The sequence below is a fragment of the Neomonachus schauinslandi genome, chromosome 2 (assembly GCF_002201575.2).
Source record: "Neomonachus schauinslandi chromosome 2, ASM220157v2, whole genome shotgun sequence".
Taxonomy (NCBI): domain Eukaryota; kingdom Metazoa; phylum Chordata; class Mammalia; order Carnivora; family Phocidae; genus Neomonachus; species Neomonachus schauinslandi.
Genome location: NC_058404.1, coordinates 33,939,837 through 33,954,148, shown reverse-complemented (window position 1 = coordinate 33,954,148; position 14,312 = coordinate 33,939,837). Strand labels below are relative to the sequence as shown.

The 14,312-nt window shown below is 41.5% G+C and overlaps 1 protein-coding gene across 1 annotated transcript in view; it reads right to left on the bottom strand.

Moving 5' to 3' along the window:
* Positions 1–695: 695 nt before the first annotated feature.
* KCNU1 (potassium calcium-activated channel subfamily U member 1) overlaps positions 696–14,312 on the bottom strand; it is a 170,909-nt gene continuing 157,292 nt past the window's right edge. Inside the window, 4 exon segments of the mRNA XM_044912803.1 lie at positions 696–1,101; positions 3,874–4,007; positions 5,714–5,905; positions 13,705–13,844. Coding sequence (XP_044768738.1) covers positions 696–1,101; positions 3,874–4,007; positions 5,714–5,905; positions 13,705–13,844 — 872 coding nt within the window.

Genomic DNA, 14,312 nt, shown 5'->3' with positions numbered 1-14,312 from the left:
ATGTTTTATGCATTTTATGCAACAAGGTCTTTATTATCAGATTAGAGAATTTGGAAGGCCATATACTTCTGTCTACTTGACTTCACCTAGGTACCCCATCCCAGAATACTCTAATATTCATTCTTGTGCTGGGCATATAGCTAGGTCTTAGTTATATAAAAACTGGTTTCCAATTCAAACCAACATCTCCCCATCTGATCTTTCTCACCTGCTATAGAAAGAGATGAAGAAGAAAAAGCATAAGGAATAAAGGAAGGAGATAATATACTAGTTTACTATTTGCCTGCTTAAGGATAAAGAATGTAAGATTCTTTATTTCTCATCTCTTGTGTCTAAATTCTTCTCATTTTTTTTAACTTGATGGCTTATATCCCCTGACTGGACGAACCCAAGAAGTACTGAAGGACCTCTTTAACACAGCTCATTCTAACATGTTTTCTGCTTGAGGGACAAGGGACATAGAGCAATGAACTTTCTTTACAGAGCATTCATCATGCATTTCTTTATTTATCACTCTAGATCCAGTGGGATTGGATGAGACTTTTGTCTCTCCCCAGTGTGGGCTTGATGATCCACCACTAAGCAATGGGCATAAAAGTGGCATGCTTCTGTTTTTATTTTCCTGTTCAAAGTCACCACCTCTGGAGGTGCTTAAAAGTAGCCAGCTAGGGGCTTGTGGAGAATATCAACAGGCCTTAGTTTGGTTTTGAAGAAGCAGGGGCATTCACCTCTGTGCTTTCCTTCATTTTTTCCTTCCCATTTTCTCTCATAGTTTCAGTTTCACCTAAATGTGTCTGGGATGATAGTTTATTGCTCTGAGTCAATACAGCTTGCTTAGAATCACTAACGGAAATAGTTTTTGGCTCCAAATAATGAACAGATGTCATCAAAGGTTTTGTTGTAGTCCGGTGGACTGGGTCAATGGTAGGAGAATGATTTATGTTTGTAGGTTTCTCTGATGTTGGCACTATATTTATCATTTCATATGGACTCTGAGATGAAGTATCCAATTTGTAATAAGAAGTGCTGAAAGGGATGGCACAAAACACAAGATCCGAGGGCAGGAGCTTAAAGTCATTGGCTGGCCGGGTGATCACAAACCTGTAAGAAAAGCCAAAGATGACTCCCGAACCTCTGTAGCCGGGACAGTTGTGGCTACAGGCAATGGCCCAAACAAGGAAGTCTTTGTGCTGGGCCAGAGGAGGAAATGTTTTTTGTTCTGCTTTGCTTCACTGGTTTCTTATTAAGAGTAAATACCTTTGACACAGAGCAACAGAAGTCCTAGACTAGGAATTAGGAGACTAACATTCACTCCTGCCTCTGAACCCAAGCATCTCTGACCTGAGTTCGGCATGGCATCTCCCTTCCTTGGGCCTTGATTTGTTCATCATTTTAAAGGGGGAGGGATAGGACAGAGATGTGGACTGACTGATCTCTAATGGTTTTTTGGGTTCCAGGTTTCTCTGCTTTTAATATCCACTACACTAATGAATTCAGTCAGCCCAATATTGAGCACTTGGCCAAGCTTTATAAAAAATCAGAGGATTACATACTTCCAGCTATTTCTATTCTAGCTTAGGCCTACCCTAACACTTATGCCACAAACTTTCACACACAATGCAGTGCGGCCAGTGTGGGGGGGAAGAATATTAAACTGAAGTTTTATTTGAAATTTTGACTCGTAAGCAAATAGTGAATGTCAATGAGTCTTAAAGAACACCCAGAGCCTGGACCTGCATGAAAAGACTTCATAGGGAAGCAGGATGCCTTAGCCTAGTATCAGGCACATAGCAAATTCTCAATAATGAGAGTTAAGTTAATGAACACACCAGTGTTCATGTCAGAACACTGAGGCAGAATAACCTTTCATGGCTTTCATCCTGCATTTCTTCATTGCTGTCCCAAGTGGTCACCTCTTCTTTCCTGAACAACCATCTCAGGGCACCTCTGACCTCTTTCCGTTGAATAATCTTCCCCCTTTTATCTTTCCCACTGAGTCCCCTGTAATGTCTATAATAGTTTAAGCAAGACCTACTATAGTCAAAGACTCCCTTTGAAACAGAAATATCATTTCCTTCCTGGAGGTCCTCTCAAGTATAGGCTGCACGTTCTCCCAATTACTGAGCTCCATGGGTTTTCCGCAAGTGTTGGAGCCAGGGCATGGAGTTCAGGCAGAGAGAGAGAAACCAGCATCATTCGTGCTCCCAGTGCTGCTTCCAGAACATCACTGCTCCCTCAGCATCTTTGTGATTAATGCTCTATAGCCGTATCACCCTCCCTCTCGATTCATCGGTGTCATCTACAGACCTCCATATTTATTTAGGCCTCTGGCACTTGGGACACTTTTTCTTTCAAACTCTAGTTCCACTATCATCTCAGCAATGGCTATGCCTATACTTCACGGGGAAATCCTGGTGTTACACACAAACTCCTTTGAGCACAGCCCTCACCTATGGCTATGTTTGTCTTGGCGCCCATTCTTTTCCTTCCATTCAAGACTACCCCACTTTGAGTAGCTTGGTTTCTTTCCCCTTAGAAAAGAGAACAAGTTTCCTTCAATCTTCTTCCACTCTATTGTTTTTAATCTCTCCTTCTTCTACTGAATCTTGTCCATTCCCACTGTGAGGATCCTAGTTTGGACCTATATTACTGTGTTGTCTGTAGATTGCACACTCTCTTTTCCCCTCCTGCCCTCCACATGCATTTCCTCTATGTTCTCCTACACTGTGGTCAGATTGCTCTTTCAACTGAAATCTGAGCATATTGCTCCCATAATTTGTACATGTAAAACACAGTGGTCTAGAAATGAGGCAGTTAATAAACATTTACCCAATGAGTCCAGCAGAAAACAAGTAAATCTTTCCAATGTGGACAGTGGCTTTCAGCTTTAAGAAGTTGTATAGACAAGCTGATACAGCCACTCTGGAAAACAGTATGGTAGTTCCTCAAGATGTTAAAAATAGAGCTACCCTATGACCCAGCGATTGCACTACTAGGTATTTACCCCAAAGATACAGATGTAGTAAAAAGAAGGGGCACATGCACCCCAATGTTCATAGCAGCAATATCCACAATAACCAAACTGTGAAAGGAACCAAGATGCCCTTCAACACACGAATGGATAAAGAAGATGTGGTACATATATACAATGGAATATTAGCCATCAGAAAGGATGAATATCCACCATTTGCATCGACATGGATGGAACTGGAGGAGATTACGCTAAGTGAAATCAGTCAAGCAGAGAAAGACAATTATCATATGGTTTCACTCATATATGGAACAAAAGGAATAGAGCAGAAGACCACAGGGGAAGGGAGGGAAAACTGAATGGGAAGAAATCAGAGAGGGAGACAAACCATGAGAGACTCTGGATTCCAGGAACCAAACTGAGGGTTACAGAAGGGAGGAGTGTGGGGAGATGGGGTGACTGGGTGATGGGTACTAAGGTGGGCATGTGTTGGGATGAGCACTGGGTGTTATACGCAACTAATGAATTGTTGAACACTACATCAAAAACTAATGATGTACTATATGTTAGCTAACAGAACATAATGAAAATAAATAAATAAAGATTAAAAAAAAAGAAGTTGCATAGACATGGATGAGGGGTAAGTTACAAAAAAATCTTGATTTAAAATCTGGGTCTACATCTCAGGTTTCACTGGGGACACAGACACCATTATCCTTACATGGTCAATATTAATTTGATCATCAGTTCATTCATGTTATTTACACCCAGCTTCCTTCTTCCTATATCACTGTCTACTTCCCCTGGAACCTTCTTTGTAATTATGGACCCTGAGCTCTGGACTTTTCTTTCACATTGAATTAAGTAGTTTTGGCTCTTATGCTTGGATAGATGGGTAGCACTCTCCAAGCAAGCATACTCCCCTTTTTTGTTCCGGCTTGTTCTCCTCTTCATCTATCATGCGGTATAAACCAAGGCACAGGATTCCAAAATTATCTAATGAGCCACAGAACACTTGCCCAAATGTCTTTCTTGGCTGGGGAGAAAAGAGAAAAACATGTGTCTGTTGGTACTTTAAGCAATAACAAGCACTTACTGGAAAGTTATTATCTTTCCTTGTAGTAAAAGTTTGGAAGACCCAAAAGCTGTTTCCTAATATCTTTTATGGTGGCAGTGTCAAGTAGGAAATTAGGTTTATGATAAGTTTTGAGCATCTAATCCCAGTGATTGTTTTTATCACTGTAATCTTTCAAGAGCCTCTTGTGGGTGTGACGTAGCATGTTGTTATGCTAGTTTTTATTACTACTGCTATTTTGGTAACCATTAAAGAAGTAACAATGAGTAAAAGATTGGAAAATTCAGTTTTCAAGCTATATAATGGGTTGGGATGTTCAGTGACCTCCAGAGAGTGATCTTCTTATCCTACTCTACCACAGTTTACAGTCCCAAGCATTCCTCTTGACACTGCTCTCAGGCTATAGCCAACAAGGGCATGATGGATAGACAATAGGGTCAAAGCATCAGCAAATGCATTCAATGAAGCCACGTGAGAACAGTTTGTTTCATTATGTGATTCCCTAGGGTAGAGAACAAAGTGAGGACAAGATACAAGTGAAGAAAGGAAGGAGAACAATGTTGACCAGTCCACTGTCACCTCTGATACTGACAAGAAGTTGCCAGCAGCAGTTGTCCTGGGCTTATAATCACTCCCAATTCAATCTTGGGGAGGAGCCCAGGACCACAGAAATGCAAAGGACCAAAATGTGCTAAGGGAACTTTGCCATATTGTTTGCACCTGCAATTCAGATGTATGGAGCATGGGGTTTTCCTTTTTGGCAGTATCTATCAAGACGTATCAGGTGCAGAGACCTGGAAGAGCCTGCTCCATGTGAGGGGGGTTCTGCTGATGTCCTCTGAACAAAAAATATTTCCTTAAAATGCCCTGCCCTGGACAACTGGTAGAGAGCTAAATGTAATGTCAACCAAAGCTAAACCAAAAGGCACTGATAACTACATTACTCATTCCCAGGCTAGACTCCACTGTGATCCCCAAACACCCAGATGCCCCACTGCATATGCCATAATGACCTTTTCCCCTTGCATTTTCCACTGGCTAGCCCAATCTGAGTCTTAGACCCAAACACAGAACCCTTCTGCCTGACTTAGGCTAACATGATCAGATTTCTTTATCAGCTCAGGTATAGGAAGAGTGAGCAGAGCCTGGGTCAGACTGCTTTGGAGGGTCCCTTGCTTTTCCAGTGGGACAAAGTGTGGCCTCAGACAAGTCCTTTTTTCTCTGAGTCTCAGCTTCTTGATCTGTTCAGTGCAATTAATAACAATGCCTACCATATAAATCCTTGGACAGGTTAAGTAAAAAACAACAACAAAGCAGACAGGCACAGGGAACATGCTCCGTAAATATTAGTTATAATTATTAATACCCTTGCTAAGGTACAAAGTTATTAGATTTCTCAGATGCTTCCTGCACACTTGGATTTTTTATCTGGAAGATGAGGATAATAATACCTGTCTTACCTACCTCCTGGAATTGTAAAAAAAATAAATAGGATATGTGAAAATACACTTTAAATTCTAAAATACTCTATGAATACAAGGTTGTATTAGCTTTTGTTATTCTTTCTATGCTCTAGGCCATCTAGGAGCCCAAATAGCCTGAATCATTTTCAGAAACCCAGACTGGTAAGGAATTGGGAACCTTTATCAGGATAGGAGTAGACTCACTTTAATGTCTGACAAGATGGTTTCAGTTAAGGACAGAAGCCCCAGCTTACACCGCGCTCTTCCAGACATAATTGAAGTGCAGCTGTGGGTCAGCCCATAGATACTCTTATCCAAATGCTGTTCCAGCTGAGAACTTATCCCTCCTGTCACCAGCATCTGAAGTAATTCCAGGACATGATAATTGTAGAAGGCCTGGAAAGCAAGGACAAGCCGTGTGCAAAGTCAGAAGAGCCAGCACAGACACTGTGGAGGTGTACAGTCTTGCAGACTTAGGGGGCATCGCTGTTTGAAATGGACCCAGTGAGGCAAAACAGGGTCTCTCATCATCATTATTAAAATCAACTAAAAGCTCTCAGTTCAGGTAGGGCACTGGGTTAGGCAAAGTACAGAGAAAATACCACTGACACAGCTCCTGCTCCCTTGGGCTCACACTGTGGCAGAAGAAAGTGGGTAATGATGCTAAACACCAAGGATGCCCCCCCCTCCAAAAGTAGCCAGAGGAGTATGTCAGAACACAGATACCCTAATAATCATCAACATATTTTTAAAACTATGTATTTAATGTGACTGCTATAGTTTTTCCTTAGGGGACTACTGACATTATTACTGTCATCTATAACTGAATCTTCTGGATGTGAGCCTACTTATATTAAGTAGGTTAAAAGATGACTTCAAATGCCTTTTCCTCCCTAATGTCCTGACTGATGGTCTCCTCCTTTTGATTGTGACCTGCCTGAGGACAGGTATTGACTTGGGTCTTATTAATATTTAGGTCTCCTGTAACTCTTAGGTACTACACAAATAGTAGGTGTTGAATAAATTAATAGAATTTTGGAATCTTTGGCATCAAAATGAAACCAAAGGAGGACGTGTGGGACAACTTCTTATTTTGAAAACTACTTTGAGTCTGAATAAACCTAGCTATGTTCTTAAACCCAAAGGATTCCTATCGTATTTAGTGTAAACTAGGCATTGGCATACATGTAAATAGCACTGTAATATATTACCTATTAGATTTTCCCAAATCTATTGAATACATAGTGTTTTAAATGTTCAACCTTTTGTTTTATCTAAATTAGACTTTTACTCCAGTAGACATGAGGATTTATATGTTCATACATTACTTATAAAAATAATAGGAATGACCTCAATTGTTACTGTCGTAGAAATTTTCCAGTTCACTTTCTCTAAATTCAGGGACTTGTCTTCTGCAGACTGAATTATGATAGGGGCCTGTTTACTAGTCTTCCTGTCTTGTTTTTATTCTTACTTGCAATCCCTGTTCAAAATCTTTCCAGAAAGATTCTCTAGGACACAAATCAAATCATGCCGTCCCCCTCCTCAAACCTTCAATGTCATATCCCTGCTATAAAACCAAGCTCATCTCCTCCATTAATGGCGCCCTCCAGTGCACAACAGTCTATCTGTTGCTCTAGCTACATATTTACTCCTTCATGCCTTTGCTTTGAAACATCTGACTGATCGCTCATCAAACTCTATGGTTGGCAAACTCTATGCTGGTCTCCTCATCAGAAAGAAGTTTTCCATGCAGAACCTGCCCTCTTTAATACCCATCACCAGGCTGGGTGTTATACGCAAACAATGAATCATGGAACACTACATCAAAAACTAATGATGTAATGTATGGTGATTAACATAACATAATAAAAAAAAAAGAAGTTTTCCTTTCTTTGTGATCCCACAGCCACTGGCTTTTGCTCCATTTCATCCTTCTGTATTTTATAGTTAGTAGTTTGTCTGAAACACACCTGACTTTGAATCTTAGCTGAGATTAATCTTAGCTGAATAACCCTAGCTATGTTCTTAAACTATTTTCCCAAAGGATTCCTATCGTATTTAGTGTAAACTAGGCATTGGCATACATGTAAATAGCACTGTAATATATTACCCATTAGATTTTCCCAAATCTATTGAATACATAGTGTTTTAAATGTTCAACCTTTTGTTTTATCTAAAAACTTAGCTGAATCCTAGCTGAGTACTTTTGGACAATTCATGTCCAGAAACAGTTTTATAACCTTTAAAGTTGACATGATAATACCATCTTTGAGCCCTGTTTGTGGGATGAAATGAGATATACCACACACATTACTAAATTCTGTTCTCAGGTATTGGGATCGCCTGGAAGGATGTTCATGAGTATAGATTTCTGGGATCCAAGATCCACTGGATCAGAATGTATGGAGAGGAGTGGGCATCAGAAATTTAAAGGGCACCTCTGGTGGTTCTGCCACTGGTTGGTGCTCAGATCACCCTCTGGGGCAACACTTCCTTAGATGATATGGTCTTTCAGAGGACAGACTTTGTCAATTTAACATTCATGTCCTCAGGGGTGCATTGAACAAGGCAGGTGTTAAACAGCTGTAAGAATACTAACTGCAATTGGCAGTCAGTTTTTAACAAATAAATATTGCTAGTAAAATGTAGAAGCCATTGGAACAAGAGGGTCTAAGAAATAATATAAGGTATATGAATTAAGATAGAATAACAGGAAAATAAGTTTTAAAATAGTTTTTAGGTTAAAAGATGACTTCAAATGCCTTTTCCTCCCTAATGTCCTCACTGAAGTGATCCACTGACTGATAGTTTCCTCCTTATTTCTTCTTTGTTCCATTTTGCTACTACCCAGAAGGGTGCTTATGGAATCAGCTCCCTGAAATCCAGGCATGAACAGGGGATGTAAATCCAGGTTGAGCCACAATCCGTTTAAGAACAAGTGGCCATAGTGTAGAGTGATCAAACATAATGCTGTTAGAATAATTCTCCACTGATTAAAGAAAAGGTATAAATTCTAGGGTTATCCTGGTGTCAAGGGCTCCAGGGAAACATGTACTTTACATATTTAACTGAGAGAGGCTTAGCTTTTGAATATATCATTTCTTCAGTTTTGACATCAAAAGGATTGCAATTCTATATTGGGGAAAATAAAGGGATTTACATGTCACCCTTACTCCATGAGCTCATCTAGTATTCTTATTATTCAGGGTTCTATGGTATTGATCTCTTTCTTTTTTCCTCTCTCCTTTCCTCCCTCCTCCCTTCCTTTTCTTTTTTCTTTCTCAAGAAGATAGGAAAGTTGAAATGTGCTTCAAATATTTTAAGACCTTTAAACTTGGATACTGTTTCTAATATAATCGCATTTACTAGAATTTGGACTTTCAGGGTTAGAATATGTTGCAGCCCAAAGTGTTTTGACTGCTAGCTACAATGAAACTGTAGGTCTCTCTCACAACTTACAGTATTACTTAATAACATAGGTACTAACATCCTGCCTACTTGCTACTTTTTATTCTGAAAATCTAACCTCAAAAGGCCTTAAGATCAAACATTCTCTGAGAAATATTTCTGAGAATGAGGCTACATGGTAAGAAAACTGCAACTAACCAGCTGAATGACCTTAAGGGAGTCACATAACTTCTGTGAGCTTCAATTTCCTTCCTTGTAAGGAAATTGCTCCCTACGTTCATGTCCAGTTCTAAAGTTCTATTGTTACAAAGCTGTGTAAGAGTCCTGCTTATGGACCTGAGTGTCTCTCCATATTTTTTTATAACATTAAGCTGATAAAGGATTAAAAGTGAATCTGAATTCTATTTTCTAATGATATGTTTTCCCATCTGGGGAAGGAGTTTACAGTAGTCCACCAGAGGCTATTTGAGACCTTAGCGTCAGCTGTATCAGATTTGGAGGGCAACACTATTATTTTATGTTGAGAAAAAAATCACAAGTGTATCAGGGGATAGAATAAAAAACTACATGAAATCCAAAACAAAACTTCAGTAAAAGCAGTGACGACTTCACAGCACATTATTCAGGCTTCGTTCTATCCTTGGGACTTGCACATTCATTCCTTTGCATTTATCAAGGGGGAATGGAGAAAAAGGGGGAGAAGTCAGAGTCAAGACCAGTGATCTCATCTTGTTTCTGACTTGGCTGAGGTGTTAGCCACCTTTTTCCTGAGGGAGTCTGTTCTGAAATTCGTCTGTATTCCCCCTTGCATTTCTGTGTAGTGTGGGCATCAGGGAAACAGACCTCGATTTATAACTTCTGACCATGCAGCAATGGAAAACAGATCTCTTGGTGCATTGAGCTGGGCAGCAGGTTGGAAGAACCACCTGGAAGGTGTTCTTTGGGGAGGGGAATTATGGGACAAAAGGCACATGCAAAATTGGGTGGAATGGTGGACTCCTGTCTCTCATACAGGACTCTTGACTGGAAACTGGAAATCTATCCCAGAAGAGAGAACAGGATTCTGGTCCTTTCATTTTATGCCTCCCTCTCTGTTGGTCATATATTCTAACGTCTAGGGAGCAGTTTTCCAAATCTTCTTAACAACAGAAATCATCCTTCACATCAAATCCTAGGCAGAAGCCTCATGCACAGCACAGATGAAAGCAGTTGTTCTGACTGGGGGGATAGGTGCAGGCAGGGGAGCATGATGGGGTAGGTGCACTCTGGGCTCCTTCCTGCTTGTCTGCTTAGCACCGCCTGAGCACCAGGGGGTAGATTCCTTTAAGCAAAACTTGAAAATCAATGCACTGGAAGGATACTCATGATCACAGAAAGAGCTTTCTAGAAGGACAGAGGACTATGACAGCGAGGTCTAACTCTGGAATCATACAAAGTGGGGTTCGAAAACCAGCTTGTCATCTGTAAATGCTGTGACTTTGGCACTTTATTTGTCCTGCTAAGTCTTAGATTCTTGATTTGTAAAATGAGGCTCATAATTGTATTCTCCTAATTGGTTGAAAGAAGAATTAAAGTATTGTAGCAAAGACCTTGGCCCAAAATAAGTGCTTCAGAGATGTTATTACTCTTCCTATCACAGTTGTTGCTCTGTTTATTAATATTATTCCAACAAGAAAATTTATTGGGAGAAATTACCTTGAGGTCTGTGTTGGGAAAGACCCGTAGGTGTTATCTGGAGGCAGAGAACTGTGATCATTAGTGGTGGCTGCCATGGGAATGTTTTAGAGAAGTGATAACCACAGAGCCCACAACTGCTATCCTAACTTTAAGTGGAGACCAAGATCTTTGCCTTTCTCTCCCACTTCTCAGCAAGAAGATGCTCCAATATGTATGGAGAAGAAACTGGAGTGTTGACAAATATATTCTGCAGCTGCCACAGTGGTGGCTCCCAGATGTTTTCAGTGTCAGAGGACAAATGTTCTCTTCTCCAAGGCTACTGCTCTCATTTCCACGAGATCAGGTGTAAGGTCAGAGACTACCCAAGATCAAAGAGTACTCAGAAGACTCAAGATGATAGAATTTGAGGCCCAGACCTGGCCTTTGGGCTCCTTCTTTCTGTGTGGCTGGACAATGGGAAGTCACCCCCACCCTTAGAAAGCCAAGTGGACCCAGTAGCACCAGACCTAGGGGCAAGGGAATCAAGAATGAGCAGTATGACCAGGTCATTTTCAAAGGTCTAGTTCAGCTCATCATGGCCAGAGATTTGGGACTGGTGCTCCAAATAGTATTAAAGTGTGTTCATTTTGTTGTGTCATGAATCATTAAGGATTCAAGAGCTGAGGCAGAAGGCCACCAGGTAGATATGCAGAAGGTCAAGACCCAAGCCAGCCCCCTTGATGGAAAGATTTGCCTGAAGCTTCATTGCTATGCTTGTGACCTCATGTGACTCCCCCTGGATCAGGCACAGTGTGGGTTTTCTCTCTCCCACAGACTTCACTGTGGGAAAGACTCCTGAGTTTTTACATAGCTTATTTCCTTTTCCAGGAGGACTAGATTGTCCCCTCCTGTGGAGAAGCCCACTGATACAATATCTGAAGGCAGCCTGGGAGGCAGTGCTACTCCTCAGTGTGGTCACAAGACCTATGGTGAGTGGGGAGAGGCCCAGCTGCTGGCTCCCATGACCAAGTTTGTGTTTGCTGTGCTGGCTGACATGATGTGTTCATTTGTTTTAATGTCTCTCTCAGCCCTCTTCTGCCCATCCTGCTCTCCCCACTAGCTCTAAACAGAGTCTGTGACTTTGTTCCTACCTGTGGGGGCCAGTGGAGTTTAATTAAGGTTCCAGTTTAATTTAAGGCACAAAGCTGCCTGCCATCTAGGGATCTCTGAGGAGAACTGGGACCTTAACCCCATTTAAAATGTATCCTGCAGACAGGTCCAGTTCATCCAAAGTCACCTTCTGCCTGACATTCCAGTCATTAATTACTGGCAAAGTAACTGACATATCAATGACAGACAGTGATAAAACCCTTTCCCTGACAGAGCTACCTTCCCAGAAAAGTCACCTGACTTGACTCCTGGCTCAGTCAAGGCTGAATGCTGCCTAACCCTTTAGGAAATTCATTGTCTACCAACTTGTTGAATGTTTTTTTTTTTTTTTTTATTTTTTTTTATTTTTTTTTAAAGATTTTATTTATTTATTTGAGACAGAGAGAATGAGAGAGACAGAGAGCACATGAGAGGGGGGAGGGTCCGAGGGAGAAGCAGGCTCCCCGCCGAGCAGGGAGCCCGATGCGGGACTCGATCCAGGGACTCCAGGATCATGACCTGAGCCGAAGGCAGTCGCTTAACCAACTGAGCCACCCAGGCGCCCCAACTTGTTGAATGTTAAACTATCACTGACCTGGTATTATCTCTCTGAGAGCTTGATGGGATTTATGAGATGCCCTCCCCCACCCCCAATGCTCAGGGAAGCAGAGCCTAAGGCAACATAATCCCCTCAGGGCCAGTGGCACTGACGCCATGAGGGCAGTGTGTGTGGCCTAGCCATGCTCCCCAAAAACTGCAAACCATGCCTTTGAGGCACCCACACAGTTCAGGAATGATGCCCCTTCCACGCGGAAGTACAGAAAGCTACAAGTTTATCAAGCTGTGTTCAGAGCCCTGTGCATCTGTACGCTGATATACAGCCAGGCTGCAATGCTTCCCTTGGAAAATCTGGGGAGAAAGAGTCTGGGAGGTTGTAGGTAACAAGGATTTCCTTTGGAGGAGTTCTTGCGGCCATTTACGAATGGGTACGTACAGATTTTGTATTTTGGTCCAATTCCTTGAATGAACCAAGAGTGCTTGCAGCTCAATGCCTTTTCCCTTTTTCCCTCTGCCTGGTGTGTTTCCTTCCCAAAGATCAGAACGGTGTGTGCTCTCTTCTCTTCTGAAGCTAGATTCCCATGCCACCATGTCAGTGCTGCCTTCCTTCCCTGGCCATGCTATTGAAACTTTCAGCTCCTTTCCTAATCCCTGTATTTCTCATTTCACATTGCCTTAGCCTTCTAGCTATCTGACATGCCACATATGTTCCTTATTTATCATGTTTCTGTTACTCTCCTCCATGAGCCCGAGCTCCATATGGGCACAGACGTTGGTCTATTTCATCACTACTGTACTCCTAGCACTTGGAACAGTGTGCCCTGCACAGAGTAGGTATTCGCCCAATGAATTAGCTCTACTTACAGAAATACCATAGTCGAGGCAAGGGACCTGCTCAGAGGCTAAAGAGGAGGTGAGAGCTGAAGAGCAACCATGTAGTCAAAAACACACCCCAGGAGCGGGGTAACATGGAGGGAGGGTTGACTTAGTTCTGAACAAAGCTCATACCGCCAAAGGCCAGAAGCTTTTCCTTGGTCCCCATGTCTCCTTATGGCTGATTTCTGTATAAGCTGTTGGGGATATTTTAGAGAGAAGAGAAAGCAGTGTCTTCTAAGCTCTGAAACCAGAGCTTGGTCTGCCAAGATGCACTTGAAGCTAAAAGGTAGGCACCTTGCTTTTTATGTGCTCATTCCTCCTGGTACTAAGTGTTCTGGTTCTAAGGGCCAGACATGTTTTTAATCTTGAAACTGTGAAAATTTGGCTTCTCTTGCCAAGTAGTTGTGAAAAAAGATGAAATAATGTATGTGAACAAGCTTTTTCAGAGAATCAAAGAGAACTCTGAATTGTGAGGCATTCTCCTTATTTCCCAAAGCTTGAACCATCCTTCCTCCACTCTGCAAGCTGCACTTAGCTACACTTACTGTGGCCAGGAGGGAATCCAAGAAGCTGCCAGAAAAGACAGTGCCTGTGGAAAAGGATGTGCTGAGATGCAGGCTTGTTCCTGAGAAGGATTCATCCAGTCCACTCAGCTGTTCAATATAGTGGATATTGGAAGGATTTTCTGCAAGGCAAAGATGGAAAAAGGAAAGACAAGCAGACAAGCTTAAGAATACAGGACTGCCATACAAAGCAGGCCAAGGGGTGACCACTGAACAAAGAATTTGATGTCTACACTGGGGTCAATGTGGGATCTGCACTTACTTCAGTATCTATCTATCTATCTATCTATCTATCTATCTATCTATCATCTATCTATCTATCTATCATCTATCTATCTATCATCTATCATCATCTATCTATATATCATCATCTATCTATCATTTATCTATCTATCATCATCTATCTACCTATCAACATTGATCTATCATCTATCATCTATCTATCTATCATCTATCTATATATCATCATCATCTATCTTATCTATCATCTATCATCTTCCTTCCTTCCTCTCTCTTCCTTCCTTCCTTCTTGCTTTCTTTTTCTTCTTTCTTTCTTTCTTTCTTTCTTTCTTTCTTTCTTTCTTTCTTTC